Here is a 16,849-nt window from a genome sequence, read left to right on the forward strand (position 1 = left end):
TCAGATGTCCCCTCTGTTTACAGTAATAACACGGGGCCGGTCCCCGGCGAGATGCCTGACTCGACCACTCAAACTGTCTACCCAGAGATGGCCGCACCAATGGACCCCTATGGTCTGTCCACTCCCCATCTGACCGGTCCTCGCTAACCCCCTTGTTATCCCAGGTAGTACCGTAATGAGGAAAACCAAGGCCTCTCTTCTGGGTAAGTTCATAATCATCTGCACCAACAGCAGCTTTTTTTCAACTTGCCAAACTTATGATCCGTAAGGTGTGTCCTAATGTCCAAGGGGATACTGCTCCTAAACTCTCCCATCAAGATAACCTCCCTTAGATTACCATAGGTCCTATCCACTTGTAGAGAACGATACCACCGATCAAAACTCATTTCCTTCTCCCTCGCAAATTCAACAAATGTCTGCCCAGCCTGTCTTTTCAGGGTTTGGAACTTCTGCCGGTATGCTTCCGGAACTTGCTCATAGGCTGACAACACAGCCTTTTTAACAGCCTCATAATTCTCTGACTGATCCTCCGACAGAGCTGAATACACTTCCTGGGCTCTCCCGATGAACCCACTTTATAGTAGCAGGGTCCAGTATTGTACGGGCCACTGAAGATGTTTTGCTATCTTTTCAAAAGACAGAAAAAACGTTTCCACCTCCTCCTCGTTAAACTTGGGAACAAGCCTAATGTTCCGAGCCACATCAAAGGAATGGGCTAGATCATTTTGACCCCCACCTGAATCGATGGAAACCGGTTGGGCCTGTCCACCCTGAATTTCTAATTTTCTTTTTCTCTTTCAAACTCTCTTTGCTTTTCTCTTTGCTGTTTTTCCTTTTCTCTTTCAAACTCTCTTGGCTTTTCTTCCTTTTCTCTTTCAAACTCTCTTTGCCGTTCTTTGTCTTCTAACTTTAGTCTGAGCTGTCTTTCTTCTGATTCTATCCGGGCTAATTCCAAGGCTTGACTCCTCTATTTTACCCACGGTTCTAAACCCATGCGACTGACAATAGCCGAAACAATCTCCGCCTTTTTCATGCTAGAGGTCCCACTAACCCCAAGATGATCAGCTACAGCTCGTAACTCTACCTTACGTAACAGTTCTACATCTTGCACTTATAGCCCCTTCTCCAAAAATTCCTTCACTTCAAAATCCATCTCCTCAGCCAAGGTGTACGACTGCAGTAATATAGAAGTACTAGCATTGTAAACAAAAGTCAAATTATCTGCCAATGAGAAAACGTACAAATGCGGGAAGGAAAAAAAAAATACAAGACAGGTATCATATAATGCAGCTCCCGGACGAGCCCCCAATTTGTTACGGCCTGAAGCACCCCAAGCCAAGCCTTCAATCACACTGTCTTTATTTATGGATTATCACACGAAAAATCTCTTCCTACACATAAAACCAAGGCGGGAGAAAAGAGGGAAAAACCAGAGTAGGCCAGTTCAAGAGTAGGCCGGTCCAAGAGTAGGCAGGTCCATGAGTAGGCCCCAAGGCAGGCCCAGTGGTAGGCCGCAGTGCAGGCCCAGCACGAGAGGGTAGGAGTAGGCAAGTACACGAGTAGGACCCAAGGCAGGCCCAACAGTAGGCCTCAGGGTAGGCCCAGTGGTAGGCCCCAGTGCAGGCCCAGCATGAGAGGGTAGGAGTAGGAAAGTCCATGAGTAGGCCCCAAGGCAGGCCTAGTGGTAGGCCCCAGTGCAGGCCCAGCACGAGAGGGTAGGAGTAGGCAAGTCCACGAGTAGGCCCCAAGGCAGTAGAGGTACGGCAGCAAGAGTTTGATCAACGTCAACGGGGGGGGATGAAGAAGAAAAAGGTCACAGACCGTAACAAACGTGTACAACAATCCAATTGTGATTGGTGACTTAAGATGAGCATCGGGGATACAAAATGCCAGTGTCCTTCTGTTGAGCTTGGCCAAGCGGACCAAACATCGTCCTCTAGTGACCTGTGTCTGTTCCCCTTGCCTGGGATGATGTCTTGTATGGGATGCTTTGTACATGGGAGGAAGCGTTTGGGCGGGGGTGTGGACCAGAGTTTGGGGTGCTCGGGTCGGTGGCCACTCAGGGCTCCTTCCGCTCCTGGAGGATCCGCATATGGAGGAGATGTTTGCTGAGCTGCGAGGCAGCACACTTTTCTCCACACTGGATCTGCAAAGTGCGTACCTCCACGTTGTATTGCATGAGCACAGCAGGGACCTCACTGCCTTCATTACGCATGAGGGACTGTTTTGCTACAAACTAATCCCTTACGGGCTCGCTTCAGCACCCAGTTGTTTCCAGAGGATGATGTCTGCCATTTAAAAAAACCAGCCCGGAGCTCGGTGTTACCTAGACGATGTAATCGTTTTCGGAGGGACTCCCGAAGCACATGATTAAAAACCTCAGAGAGGTACTACAACGTATCGATGCAGCTGGGCTGAAACTGAACCTTTCAAAATGCTACTTCAGACAGACAGAGTTGTCCTTTTTAGGACATGTGGTGTCACACGCAGGACTTAAACCTGACCCTGCTCATGTTGTTGCGGTGTCATAAGCACCCCCACCGAAAGACGTGCAGAGTTTGCGCTCTTTTCTCGGACTCACGTCATGGTATGCAAAATTCATCCCTAACTATGCATCAGTCGTGGAACCTCTGAGAGAATTACTACGGGGACCATCCACCTTCTCCTGGTCAGTCAAGGCACAGCAAAGTTTTGACTCAGTTAAAGAACTAATTGTCAGTAGTCCAGCTCTCGCTCTTTTTGATGCAGAGCTATACACCATAGTGACAACTGATGTCTCTGATTATGATATTGGAGTGGTCCTGATGCAAATTCATGCTGAGAAAACACAGAAAACCATCGCATTTGCATCCCGAACGCTGACTGAATCGGAAAGAAAATATTCCACAGGGGAAAAGGAAGCACTTGGATGCGTGTGGGCAACAGAGAAGTAGAGGACTTATCTCTGGGGCAGACACTTCACATGACGCACTGACCACAGTCCTCTCACTACACTGCTTTCCACAAAAGGATTGGGAAGAGCTGGAATGCACGTGGCCAGATGGTCCGCACGGCTTCTGTCATTTAATTATGACATTCAGTACAAGCCTGGCTCTGAAAATGTAACAGCTGATTGCTTGTCTCGCCTGCCACTGCCTACTTCAGAGCCAAGCCTGGAGGGTGATGTTGAGGTTGTCGCGCTCACATCAACCCTCACTGCTGTGACAGCTGAAGAATTCAAAACTGCCTGTATTTCCTGCCCTGTTCAAGCAAAGCTGCAGGAAATGCTTACAAAGCGCAGGCCGAAAACGTCAAAAGGCCTGCATCCTGATCTCCTTCCTTATTTCAGATTGCAAAGTGAACTGTCATTACAAGAGGACTGCGTGATGAGAGGTACTCACCACCTCCTTGTCCCGGATGCACTACAACCACATTTCATCAAATTAGCACATGACACTCACCAGGGCATAGTGATCACAAAGCAGCGGTTAAGGGATCTGTACTGGTGGCCGGGAATGGCCGCACACGTAGAGTCCGCAATCAAAGTTTGCATTACTTGTCAGCAGCACGACAAGACAGCTGTGACACACGCATCACCACTGCAGCCGGTTCCTTATCCTGATGCAGCTTGGGAGAAACTGGCAATCGACATAGTGGGGCCCTTCGATTCTGCACCACTGGACTGTCGTTTCGCTATCACACTCGTTGATTACTTTAGCAAATGGCCAGAAATTGCCTTCACCTCCCAGGTCACTTCCACTACAGTGATCAAGTTCCTTTCATCTGTCTTCAGCAGAGAAGGTAACCCAAAAGAGTTGATATCCGACAATGGTTCACAATTTCACCTCTCGGGAATTTGAAACCTTTCTGAAAGACAGAGACATTACACACAGAAAGTCAGCAGTCTACTACCCGCAAGCGAATGGAGAAATAGAACGATTCAATCGAAGCTTAAAATAAAGCTTGCTCACTGCTAACATCGAGGGGAAAGACTGGAAAACATTTACAACGGACTTTCTTCAAACATACCGGGCAACCCGACATGTCACAACACAGCGATCACCTGCTGAACTGCTTCATGGGAGAGAGATGCACACCAAGCTTGCATGTATCTGTGTTACAGATGACAAAGGCCAACACACCGTCATGCAAAGACACAGCACTCACAGTACAAGAGAAGCAGAACAAGCAAAAGGTGTACACCGACAAACGGAGGGGGGCAAAGGATGTGAACTTTGAATGTGGCTCCTTCGTCCGAGTGAGGAAACCTGGCATCCTCCTAAAGGGACAATCTAAATTTTCAGTGCCTCTACAAGTTATGGAGCGAAGAGCATCTCACACGTACAAACTGTCCGATGGACGGATCTGGAATGCTTCTCATTTAGCATCTGCCTGCCAAGGGAATGAAAGAGACTATACCGAGCAACCACTCCTTCCTGGCATCACCGCACCACCAGCTCACGACACATCAGAATATGTGCCGGTTGGCTGGGATGCCAGAGTTCGCAGACCTCCAGTCTGTACACGAGATTATGTGATGATGTAATCTAAAGTTCTTGGAGAGGAAGAAAAAGAAGCTATGATAAACTGTTGCATGTCTATGATTACTTGTTTAATGATTAATACATGCTGTGGCATTACTACATTTCATCTTCTAGTTAACTATATATATTGTTGGTCACTGAGTTATGGTATGCATGTGGTTAAAGAAAGGGGACATGTGGTGATGTGCATAGAAGGTATGCTACAGGGGGCGTGGCCAAGAAGAGGAGGAGTTCCGGGTAGAGGACAGAGCGTGGGGAGGATTGGAACAGGACGTGCGTTCGATGTTGCATTGAATAAAACTGTTGGACCTTACTGAATTCTTCATTCTTGGAATACTTTACGACACACCACACACCCACCCCTCATCCGACCACACACCCACCCCTCATCCGACCACACACCCACCCCTCACATGACCACAAACCCATCCCTCATCTGACCACATACCCACCCCTCACCCGACCACACACCCACCCCTCACCCGACCACACACCCACCCCTCACCCGACCACACACCCACCCCTCACCCGACCACACACCCACCCCTCACCCGACCACACACCCACCCTCACCCGACCACACACCCACCCTCACCTGACCACACACCCACCCTCACCCGACCACACCCCCACCCTCACCCGACCACACCCCCACCCTCACCCGACCACACACCCACTCCTCACCCGACCACACACCCACCCCTCACCCGACCACACACCCACCCCTCACCCGACCACACACCACCCCTCACCCGACCACACACCACCCCTCACCCGACCACACACCGACCCCTCACCCGACCACACACCCACCCCTCACCCGACAACACACCCACCTCTCACCCGACCACACACCCACCCCTCACCCGACCACACACCCACCCCTCACCCGACCACACACCCACCCCTCACCCGACCACACACCCATCCCTCACCCGACCACACACCCACCCCTCACCCGACCACACAACCATCCCTCACACGACCTCACAACCATCCCTCACCCGACCTCACATCCACCCCTCACCCGACCACACACCCACTCCTCACCCGACCACATCCACTCCTCACCCGACCACACCCACTCCTCACCCGACCACACACCCACTCCTCACCCGACCACACACCCACTCCTCACCCAACCATATCCGCCACCTCTCACCTGACACATCCACCCATCACCTGACCCCACACCCACTCCTCTCCAACCCCTCATGCAGACCTCACCCGACCACACACCCACCCCTCTCCAACCCCTCACCCAGACCTCACCCAACCACACACCCATCACTCCTCCAACCACACACCCACCCACCTGACCACACACCCATCACTCCTCCAACCACACACCCACCCACCTGACCACACACCCAGACCTCACCCACCCCTCCCCCATCCCCTCTCCCAGCTCTCCCCCATCCCTCACCCGACCACATCCACAGCCCTCTCCGACCATACATCCACCCACCTGACCACACACCCACCTCTTACCTGACTACACATCCACACCTCACCCAATCAAGCACCCTCCAAACCACACACCCCTCACCCGACCACATACCCACACCCTACCCGACCATATTACCCACATCCTACCCGACCACGCACCCAACTCTCACCCTAATTATTGTCCTTCGTCTCACTTGTACACACCGTGCTGTATGTTTCTAATGAATCTGTCCCACCTTTCATCCCACCCCGTGTGTGTGCGTGTGCATGTGTACGCCATAAATACATGACCCCATAGTAAACTATACTCGTATGGAATTTCCATAAACATGTTGCAAGCAAGATTCGTAGTTCGTACAAATGTTAAATATTTGTATATTTATACTATTATCAAGTTGCCCGTTGTCCGCACGGGATTCTAAACGGGGTAGAGATGAAGGCGGTGAAAAAGCAAATGGTGTCTTCTGTCACTGTCATTGAGCGGCAAGCTGGGAGAAACGATTCACATTTATTGCCACGTCCGATACAACTTCAATGCTCTCATGGCGGCGAGGTCCTCCATTTGAAACTGTTTGTTCGATATTTGTAGCTTTTTGATGCCTAGGGTCAGTAATAACAAGACCAATAGCTAGTCTAACAATGGTGCCGGACTTATTTGATACTTTAGTTGAAGAGGATTCGTATGACCTGGCTGGGGATACCAGTTAGCAGGTAGTAAATAATGTAAGTATTAAAATATTTTTGCCTTCAAGCATGGACAGCAGGTTCGTGAATGACTTGGGTAAAAAAAAACAAAAAAAAAAAAAAACGTACCCAGTCTGAATGTCGATATATCCAGTCTCTCGTGAAACTGCAAATGGGGAATCCGCGAATGTCACGGATGGAAACCCTTACGTCATTTCCTCATTCTGCTTTAATCTCAATATCTATATTTAATTCTAAACAGCATCATTCATTATTCCAATCACAAATTAATAGTACTAGCAACGGTACCCGCCCTATGGGCGGGGCTTCAATTGGGAAGCCCAAATGAAAAGGCAAAATATCAGAAATTGAAGGTTTTTATTTTATTTTAAACGATTCATATAAACATCCGTTGAATCATATCACACGCAAATCATCAAAATCTAAACAGTATCTTTAGAATTTCAATAAAAGCCACGTCACTGTTCATATCGGTAAATATTATTCCATCGTGTTTCAAATCGTGATCGATACACTATGATCGTGATGATCGTGATGATCGTGATCGTGAATCGTGATCGATAATCGTGTTCACAATCTCTATGTCGCATGTACTCCCGATACGTGTACCAAATTCGCGATACGTGTAACTGTACCAAATCAACAGTTAAAAGGATTTTGAGCCGATAGCTGTTACGGCTTTGGCAAGATCGATGGAGACAGCGATCTGTTAGCGATCGATGGAGACATGTTGCTTTCCCGGGTGCCGCACAAACGGCTGCACCGAACGCGCGGCACCCGGGAAAGCAACATCCATCGTCACAATGAGAACAATGAACGTTATGCGAACGCGAATGTTATGCGGGAGTCCAAACCTGAGAATGCTGGAGACTAAAAGCTGAAATTGGGAAAACTAAACAGCCTATTTTACTCCTGGAGATCCCAGGATTATCCACCCAAAATATCTCTGCGATCGGTTCAGCAGCTTTTACGCTACCTTCGAACAGACAGACAGAGAGACAGACGGACGGACATTTGGTGAATTATAGTAAGATAGTGTTAAAATGTCAAAATATAATGTTAAATCATGATTGTATTGAGATATTATCAAACCAACAAACTGTCATCTGTTCACTTCCGGATTCGGGAGCAAGATCCGTGTCGATCACATTTCAAAATCATAATTGTACTGAGGAATTTTTGAAACCTCCTACCTACCTTACAACACACGCTGGGACCCCACAACATTCCAGAGAAGGTTATTATATTTCCTTTTAGTAAAATATGCAACTGTAATGGTTACTAAATGCTGTCCCCCTGTCATGTGACCAGATCCTCAGCTCTGATTGGTGGATGTTTGTGAGGGACATACACCGGACGGACAGACAAACGCTGTTCCGGACAGCATTGCTCTTTGGGCTATGCCATAAAAAGTTGTATTAATGTCAAACCCAGTGATCAATTGTGCAAAGTAATATTTATATTATTTGTACAAGAGGTACAGCAGCATTATATCATATAATGTGAAGTCGCTTACAATAATACAAATGGTAATCAATGATGTAATGAATACAATCCATGTATAAAGGAAGACAGTTTGCTATACTTGTGCTGACATTGTATGAACACTGAAATATCATTACACATGTTTATATATGCCAACTATATGCGATGCAAATTAATTAACAATTCCTTGTGGTTATTATTTCCTATTTGTGGGCAATGAGTAGGGTAAACATTGTTGTCTTTAAGACAGTCGTGGTCATTATTTTCTCTCCGAACCCCGATGTGCCTTGTATTATATAAACGAAATAAACTTGATCCGACTCTCTTCACTCTTCTCTCTGTGATGCTTACATTGCTGAGCTCTCACACTTCCACTTTGGGGTTATTATCTTTATCTTTTATTTATTTTCTTTTCTGTCCGTACGTGCTTTGGTCGGTATGGTGTGGAGGTGCCAAGTAGTCATTTACCTTTTCACTGTCGAGTCTGGGTTCACGATTCCTTCTTTCGATGTCGACCTTTTATTTCTGACCATTTCTTTGTCTATTTGCCAATAAGGGTTTTTGTTCTTTTAGCATTCTTACATCCATGGTTTCTTCCGGCTTTGTAAAGGGCTTTCCACAAGTTTCATATTAACCGGTTTTCCTGCTAACAGCCAATAACAAGCCAATAAGGCAGGAAAGAAAGAGAATCCAGGAAGTGCTGTTTGTCTGTTTTCCCCGTCTTTTTCATCTTCTCTTTTTTCCTCTATTTTCCTCTAAATTTTTAAAACCTTTTTCCTCTCCTCTTTTCCTCTCCTCTCTTGCCCTCTTTTTTTCCTCTCCTCTTTTTTTTCAACTCCCTTATTTTCCCATCTTTTCCTCTCTCTGTCTGTTTTCCCCTCATCTTTTTCTTCTATTTTACCTTTATTTTCCATTTTTTCCTTCCCCCCCCCCTTTTCCTCTCCTTTCTTGCCCTCTTTTTTCCTCTCCCCCTTTTTTCCCTCTTTTTCCACTTTTTTTCCATTCTTTCCCCTCTCCTGTGTTTTTCTCTTTTTCCTCTATTTTCTGCTTTTTCCCTTTTTTTTCCTCTCCTCTCTTTTTCCCTCTTTTTTCCACTCTTTCCTCTTATTTTCCCAGCTTTTCTTCTCTCTCTCTCTCTCTCTCTCTCTCTCTCTCTCTCTCTCTCTCCTCTCTCTCTCTCGCTCTCTCTCGGTGAAAATGCAGTTGTCATACCCTTCCTCCCATCCATGGTACACGGAATCTTGTGGTGAGGCTGTTGCCCAGAAACAACTTGCCTTCGTCTCCTGGAAAGCAAATCCAACGGAAGGAAATCTCATTTCCTTTCACAAAGCCCAAAACAAGTGTGTGTCCACCCTCAGGAGAGCCAGGAAACAATATCTCTCTGTTCTCAAGACCGAACTCTTATCTGTGTCCCTCTTCCAAACCCTGGTGGCGTCTGGTCAAATCTGTTCCTGGTGTTTGTTCCCCCTCCATCCCCTCCCTTATTTCAAACGGCTACACAGCTGACTCCGCACGTGAAAAAGCTGAATGCCTCAACTCTGTGTTTGCCTCTAAATCTTGTCCCAAACCCATCCCTCTCTGTACCCACCATACCCAGTCGTACCCAGCTGCTCCTGGACTCGGTGTCCTTTCCTCCTGACAAGGTGGAAAAGTTTCTGTCAACCCTCGACTCTGATTCTGCAACTGGACCTGATGGCATCAGCCCACAGGTCCTAAAATCCTGTTCTTCTGCTCTTTCACTTCCTCTCTCTGTTCTCTTCACCCTCTCTTTTGCTCAAGGTCATCTGCCATCTGCTTGGAAATCAGCCAACATCACCGCTTTACACAAAAAAGGTGCAAAAACAGATCCTTGCAACTACAGACCAATCAGCCTTCTCCAAATTATCAGCAAAGTCATGGAATCCATCATTGCTTCGGATATGAAATCTTTCCTCTTCTCCAATGGCTTGATTTCTGATCATCAATTTGGTTTCAGACCAGATCACTCTACTCTGGACATGCTGCTTCTGCTGTCTCAACAATGGATGGAGGTCCTCAATGCCAAACAGGAAATTAGAGCTGTCTGCCTTGACATATCACGTGCTTTCGATACGGTCTGGCACCCCGCTCTGCTCACCAAACTCTCCTCCTTTGGTATCCATGGAAATCTCCATGCATGGCTGGCGGGCTTCCTCTCTAGTCGCAGTCAACGTGTGGCCCTAAATGGGTTTCTCTCATCTCCGCTTCCTGTTCAGGCTGGAGTTCCCCAAGGCAGTGTTCTGGGCCCTGTGCTTTTTCTGGTCTTCATCAATGATCTCTCTGACTCTTGAAAATCCTCTCTATCTCTTTGCTGATGACTCCACTCTCTGCCGCTCCATTCCTCATCCCATCAGATCGGCAGTCTGCAGCCTCCTCACTCTCTGCAGACCTGGACAAAATCACAGACTGGGCAAACAAGTGGAACATGTCTTTCAATCCTGACAAATCTCACACTCTTACGATGTCTCTCCAAAAAGACCGACTGGACAACCCTCCCATCCACTTTCTGAATAATCCTCTCCAAGAAGTTCTGTCACTCAAGCTTTTGGATCTCACTATCTGCCATGATCTTTCCTGGGAAAACCACATTTCCAAGCTGGCCTCCAAAGCCAGTCGCCGACTGGCCATCCTCCGTCGTGCGAAGTCCTTCCTTGGCACACCTGAGCTCCTCACCACATACAAGGCTTTCATCCGCAGCTCAATGGAGTACTGCTCTCCCCTCTGGGCTGGTGCTCCTGCCTCACACCTAGCTCGTCTTCACGCTGTTGAAACCAAAGCTTTCAGAATCATTGGAATCTCCCGCGATGAAGCTATCTCCGAGAGCCTTTCACTTACTCACCGCAGGCAGGTTGGTGGTCTTTCCGTCTTCTTCCGACTCCCCTCCGGCGTTGCTCTCTCTGGGCTCTGTCCCCCGAATATTCCTACAGGTCGCACAAGATCTGCCTGCAACCCTCTTATGCTTAAACTGCCAAAATCAAGACTCTCTGCTCACCTTCACTCCTTCATTCCTCTTTTCTCCCGCCTCTGGAACAAACTCCCTCACTCTCTTCAATCCCACTCCTCCCTCCAGGTCTTTCAAACAGCTGTTCACCACCATCTCTTATCTTCCCCCATCCAAAACCTTGATCTTTTCTACCCCTGCTAATTTCACCCCAAATCCACTTTTTTGAAATACCAACCTCTTTCCTGGAAGTCCTTGGTGTCCTTGTGTTTTATACTTCTCCCACCCTCCTCCCCCTTCCCATGACTCCTCCCCCCAAGCCCTCTCCCTCCCACACATCTCCCAATGTCCCTGCTCTCAAATGTTGTGTTTGTGTGCTTACCCTTCTCTCCCCATCTTGTCTACCGCTCCCTCTTTTTATATATTTTGTTTGTCTGTTTGATATTTTTTTTTGTGATAAATGTTAGCTCTTTCACGAGCCTCGATTCTGTATACAAGAAAAAAAAAAAAATTGTGTATCCACTTCAGTGAGGTTCTGGGATTTATGGGTTTAAACCTCAATTATTGGATTATTCCCAGCTCGTGTTCTGTTTTGACCATTGCATCACACGTATCATAAGCTGAAGGCATTCTTCAAATCTTTCCCATTCTTGTTTTCCTGATGAAGCCATTAAGGAAGAAACATCACGATTGAACACTGGTACGAGGTCCTTCCAATCGGTGGCCATTGCACGCACTGCTGGTTTTAGCTGGCAGTCATCTGGAGGGACATCTCTTCTTTTTGCCCCTTTGTGCTCCATGAGCATTATCCACGGAATCAAATCTAAACAGTTTCTCTGGACTCCCCCTCGGGACTGCCTGGGGGGGGGGGGGGGGGGGGGGCAGATGTTTACAGCAAAGTAAAGTTCTCCTAATGACAAACGGAAATAACCTTGCACTGAAGCCACAGGATGTGTTCGCTTTGCAATGGAAGCTTGGACCACGATGTGAAGATAAATGTAATCAGCAGTGGTGGAGCCATATTTAAGATTAGAGGATTAGACAGAACAACAATGCTAACCATAAAACCGTGCGTGGAGATAAAACATTTTTATTACAAATCAACATTGCACTCGAAGTCAAATAATGAGTTTCCTTCATGATCTTGTCATTGAAACTTCCAAACGTGGAAAAGCAACATGAACAAACTCCAAAAGGTAGTGAATCCAAGTAAAAGTAAATATCGAAACCTCGTCCTCTTCGTGTCCCCCCATCTTTTTACCCACATTATTTTTTTGAGTGTGTTAGGAAATTTTGCCATGAGTCGTTTAAGGAAGTTTTGCCCTGAGTAGTTTTAGGAAGTTTTGCCATGAGGAGTTTTAGGAAGTTTTGCAATGAGTAGTTTTAGGAAGTTTTGCAATGAGTAGTTTTTGGAAGTTTTGCATTGAGTAGTTTTTGGAAGTTTTCCCATGAGTAGTTTTTGGAAGTTTTCCCATGAGTGGTTTTGGGAAGTTTTGCCATGAGTAGTTTTGGGAAGTTTTGCCATGAGTAGTTTTGGGAAGTTTTGCCCTGAGTAGTTTTAGGAAGTTTTGCCCTGAGTAGTTTTAGGAAGTTTTGCAATGAGTCGTTTTAGGAAGTTTTGCCCTGAGTAGTTTTAGGAAGTTTTGCCATGAGGAGTTTTAGGAAGTCTTGCAATGAGTAGTTTTGGGAAGTTTTGCATTGAGTAGTTTTTGGAAGTTTTCCCATGAGTAGTTTTTGGAAGTTTTGCCATGAGTAGTTTTAGAAAGTTTTGCCATGAGTAGTTTTGGGAAGTTTTGCCATGAGTAGTTTTGGGAAGTTTTGCCATGAGTAGTTTTGGGAAGTTTTGCCATGAGTAGTTTTAGGAAGTTTTGCAATGAGTAGTTTTAGGAAGTTTTGCAATGAGTAGTTTTAGGAAGTTTTGCAATAAGTAGTTTTTGGAAGTTTTCCCATGAGTAGTTTTTGGAAGTTTTGCCATGAGTAGTTTTAGAAAGTTTTGCCATGAGTAGTTTTGGGAAGTTTTGCAATGAGTAGTTTTAGGAAGTTTTGCAATGTGTATGAGGCATCCCTCGACGAACGATCAATCACCGACGACCTGCAGTATGGGGTGCACATGCACATGTACCATGTTAGCATTGGCATGTTAACATGCACATGTTAGATTGACATTCAAACCCTGAACTCTTACACTGTGTGTTCTCATGACAAAGTACATTTGGATTTTAGTCCCTTGCTTTATCAAAGCCGAGCAGCTTATGCCAATGACTGTGCCACAAAAATGGTTGGAACCATGAAGATTGATGACAGAGCAGTTTCGGTTGCAATAAATCATGGCTGAACCAGGAACAGACAGTTATTCATTCGGGGGCATCGTGATTATCGTTAAACAGTCCATCCTATAATAACCAAATCCCGTTGTAAAGTCCAACTCACAGATACCGGATGGGGTAAAGCTGTTTCGCACTACTTGAAGCCCGAACTCCATAAAACAGGGCATTTCCATTCAAACTGCAATGTTGCAGAGAGAGATGCATTGAACATCCACCATGAGGCTCAATAAGGGTTGGGGTCAGGGTGGAACAGGATGCACGTTTCCTCGAAACCTGACCTTTGCTCTTGTGCTGGGACTCTTCCTTCCACCAATTGTCCTTGTTCGAAGGAGCGCATTAGTGGGATTTGGACAGTGGGGGAGCGATTCATGGAGGCGACATGAGGCAATAGAAAAATGAGAAGTAGATAGGTGAGGATCTCATTGGCAAGGTGTTGTGGTATCCGAAAGCGATCCTGTTGCAGACATTTGTCACCTTGACTTCATCACAAACAGCATGGTGCAGTAAGCACGGCGTGACCGAAAAACGTGGGAATGTCATTGCTGGCGATATTAAGCGAATCGCGTGACTGTGTACAAAATTTATCTTCACAAAGAAAACACCTGCGATGAAGGTGCACATTCCACTAGTTATTGGAAGACTTCAAGAAAGTTCCTGTGACGCCAATGAAACCACAAGGTGTGCAGATCACTGAAAGCGTTAACGTGTTTTACCAAGAGTTACCTCCAGATGTATTTATCATCCACACATTTTTTTGAAAAAAAAAAGAGTAAAGGGGGGGATATTGTAATTGGCTCCATCACGCAATCTCCTTCGAAACGGTTGGGCAGAAATTCACCAAACTTGGTAGTTATGATCACCACATGGCATGAAGGTGCAAGAGCAGTATCATTCTTTGGCCCCGCCCCCCTGGGGTGGGGTCAAAAGGTCAAAACCCCCCAAATAATGCAATTACTCAATTACTTTGTGTGTGCAATCAACATTGGGGAACGCATGACATATGTCAAGATTTTTTAGATTTGACCCCAGTTCATGCCCCAGAGGTGGGGTCTTGGGGTCACAGGGCTGAAAAAAGGGGGAAAATTTTTTTCACTCAAATTTTGATATTGGATCAATCCTGGTGGAACGTTTTTGCCATCTTTCAACATTGCTTTAGGTGGGAAGCTTGGAGGCTTGCGATGGAGCCATCGACTCTGCTCGAGTTGTAATTACAGTTGTTCGTTCCATAGCAACTGCAGGACCACTTCAATCTCTGAGCCCTCATGCCAAGGTCAAGTGCAGTGCTTCAGGAAGGCAATCCATTGACAATTTTCAACAGATCAATTATTATAATTAACAACCATTACTGCTCCTCCCCCCCCCCCCCCGCCCTCCTCAAAGTAACAAACACATTCCTCGTGAACAGTAACCACAACCACACGTGCTCTTGAAGCAGTCCACATGAAAAATTGCCACAATACCAAAATTGTTTTTATGAGAAGCCTTTGTCTGGGGTAAGTAGTATATTATTTCAGGACGATGTTTTTTCATAACTGCTGATCCAAAGAGCTGCATTTAACATCGAAATAAATAAATAAAAACTGAGATTACAACTTATCCCACAGTTTTCCCACAATGCGATCCCTTCCATGGCCTCTGTGCTCTCAGGCTGATGCTACAATTGCTGGAAGGAAAGGGAGTGAGACGGGAGAGTATCCTGGACAAATCTGCGCCTTGTTTGGTTTTCATGATCCTGTGCACTTGTGCATGGCACGACGAGCTGGCCAGGTTCCATGAAGTCACATGAGACGTTGTTGAGCTAAATGTGGATGGGAACAAAGTTATGGTAGGAGTTCGCTTGCTTAAGCTTCGCCGAGTAAATCCGAGTAAACTCTCTTTGTGCAATCTGTTGGAGGTGTAAGAACCAACCGACCATTTTTCTGGGTCTTGGTAATGCGGTGCAAGAAACACAGGACCATTTTCCTGGGTCTTGGTAATTTGAGATGAAGGAACCACCGGACCATTTTTCTGGGTCTTGGTAATTCAAGGTGTAGGAACCACTAGACCATTTTTCTGGGTCTTGGTAATTTGAGATTAAGGAACCACTGGACCATTTTTCTGGGTCTTGGTAATTTGAGATGAAGGAACCACTGGACAATTTTCCTGGGTCTTGGTAAATCAAGGTGTAAGAATCACCAGACTATTTTTCTGGGTCTTGGTAATTCAAGGTGGAGGAACCACCAGACCATTTTCCTAAGTCTTGGTAATTTGTGTAAGAACCACCGGACCATTTTTCTGTGTCTTGGTAATTCAAGGTGTAAGAATCACCGGACTATTTTCCTGGGTCTTGGTAATTTGAGATGCAAGAAACACTGGACCATTTTCCTAAGTCTTGGTAATTTGTGTAAGAACCACCGGATCATTTTGCTGGGTCTTGGTAATTTGAGATGAAGGAACCACCGGACTATTTTCCTGGGTCTTGGTAATTCAAGGTGTAAGAATCACCGGACCATTTTCCTGGGTCTTGGTAATTCAAGGTGTAAGAATCACCGGATTATTTTCCTGGGTCTTGGTAATTCAAGGTGTAAGAATCACCGGACCATTTTCCTGGGTCTTGGTAATGCGGTGTAAGAAACACAGGACCATTTTTCTGCGTCTTGGTAATTCAAGGTGTAGGAACCACCAGACCATTTTCGTAAGTCTTGGTAATTTGTGTAAGAACCACCAGACCATTTTTCTGGGTCTTGGTAATTTGAGATGAAGGAACCACTGGACCATTTTTCTGGTCTTGGTAATTCAAGGTGGAGGAACCACCAGACCATTTTCCTAAGTCTTGGTAATTTGTGTAAGAACCACCGGACCATTTTTCTGTGTCTTGGTAATTCAAGGTGTAAGAATCACCGGACCATTTTCCTGGGTCTTGGTAATTTTAGATGCAAGAAACACTGTACCATTTTCCTAAGTCTTGGTAATTTGTGTAAGAACCACCGGATCATTTTGCTGGGTCTCGGTAATTCAAGGTGTAAGAATCACTGGACCATTTTCCTGGGTCTTGGTAATTCAAGGTGTAAGAATCACCGGACCATTTTCCTGGGTCTTGGTAATGCGGTGTAAGAAACACAGGACCATTTTCCTTGGTCTTGGTAATGCGGTGTAAGAAACACAGGACCATTTTTCTGCGTCTTGGTAATTCAAGGTGTAGGAACCACCAGACCATTTTCGTAAGTCTTGGTAATTTGTGTAAGAACCACCGGACCATTTTTCTGGGTCTTGGTAATTTGAGATGAAGAAACCACTGGACCATTTTTCTGGGTCTTGGTAATTTGAGATGAAGGAACCACCGGACCATTTTCCTGGGTCTTGGTAATTCAAGATGTTCTATGTGCAAGTTACCACTTGTTCTCAGTGTAAAAACTAGTTTT

General features: G+C 46.1%; 2 protein-coding genes across 3 annotated transcripts in view; one reads left to right on the forward strand and one right to left on the reverse strand.

The window, feature by feature from the left end:
- LOC137434084 (receptor activity-modifying protein 1) overlaps positions 1 to 8,491 on the forward strand; it is a 33,569-nt gene extending 25,078 nt beyond the window's left edge. The window contains exon 4 of one of the 2 annotated variants that reach the window (XM_068126742.2): positions 7,989 to 8,491. In XM_068126742.2, coding sequence (XP_067982843.2) covers positions 7,989 to 8,002 — 14 coding nt within the window. In that variant the 3' untranslated portion in view covers positions 8,003 to 8,491. The remainder of the gene's footprint in view (positions 1 to 7,988) is intronic. The other variant, XM_068126741.2, reaches the window with a different exon arrangement.
- MOB4 (MOB family member 4, phocein) overlaps positions 1 to 16,849 on the reverse strand; it is a 456,882-nt gene that overhangs the window by 251,416 nt on the left and 188,617 nt on the right. The window lies entirely within an intron of this gene.

The sequence above is a fragment of the Myxine glutinosa genome, chromosome 10 (genome assembly GCF_964187855.1).
Source record: "Myxine glutinosa chromosome 10, kmMyxGlut1.1, whole genome shotgun sequence".
NCBI lineage: Eukaryota > Metazoa > Chordata > Myxini > Myxiniformes > Myxinidae > Myxine > Myxine glutinosa.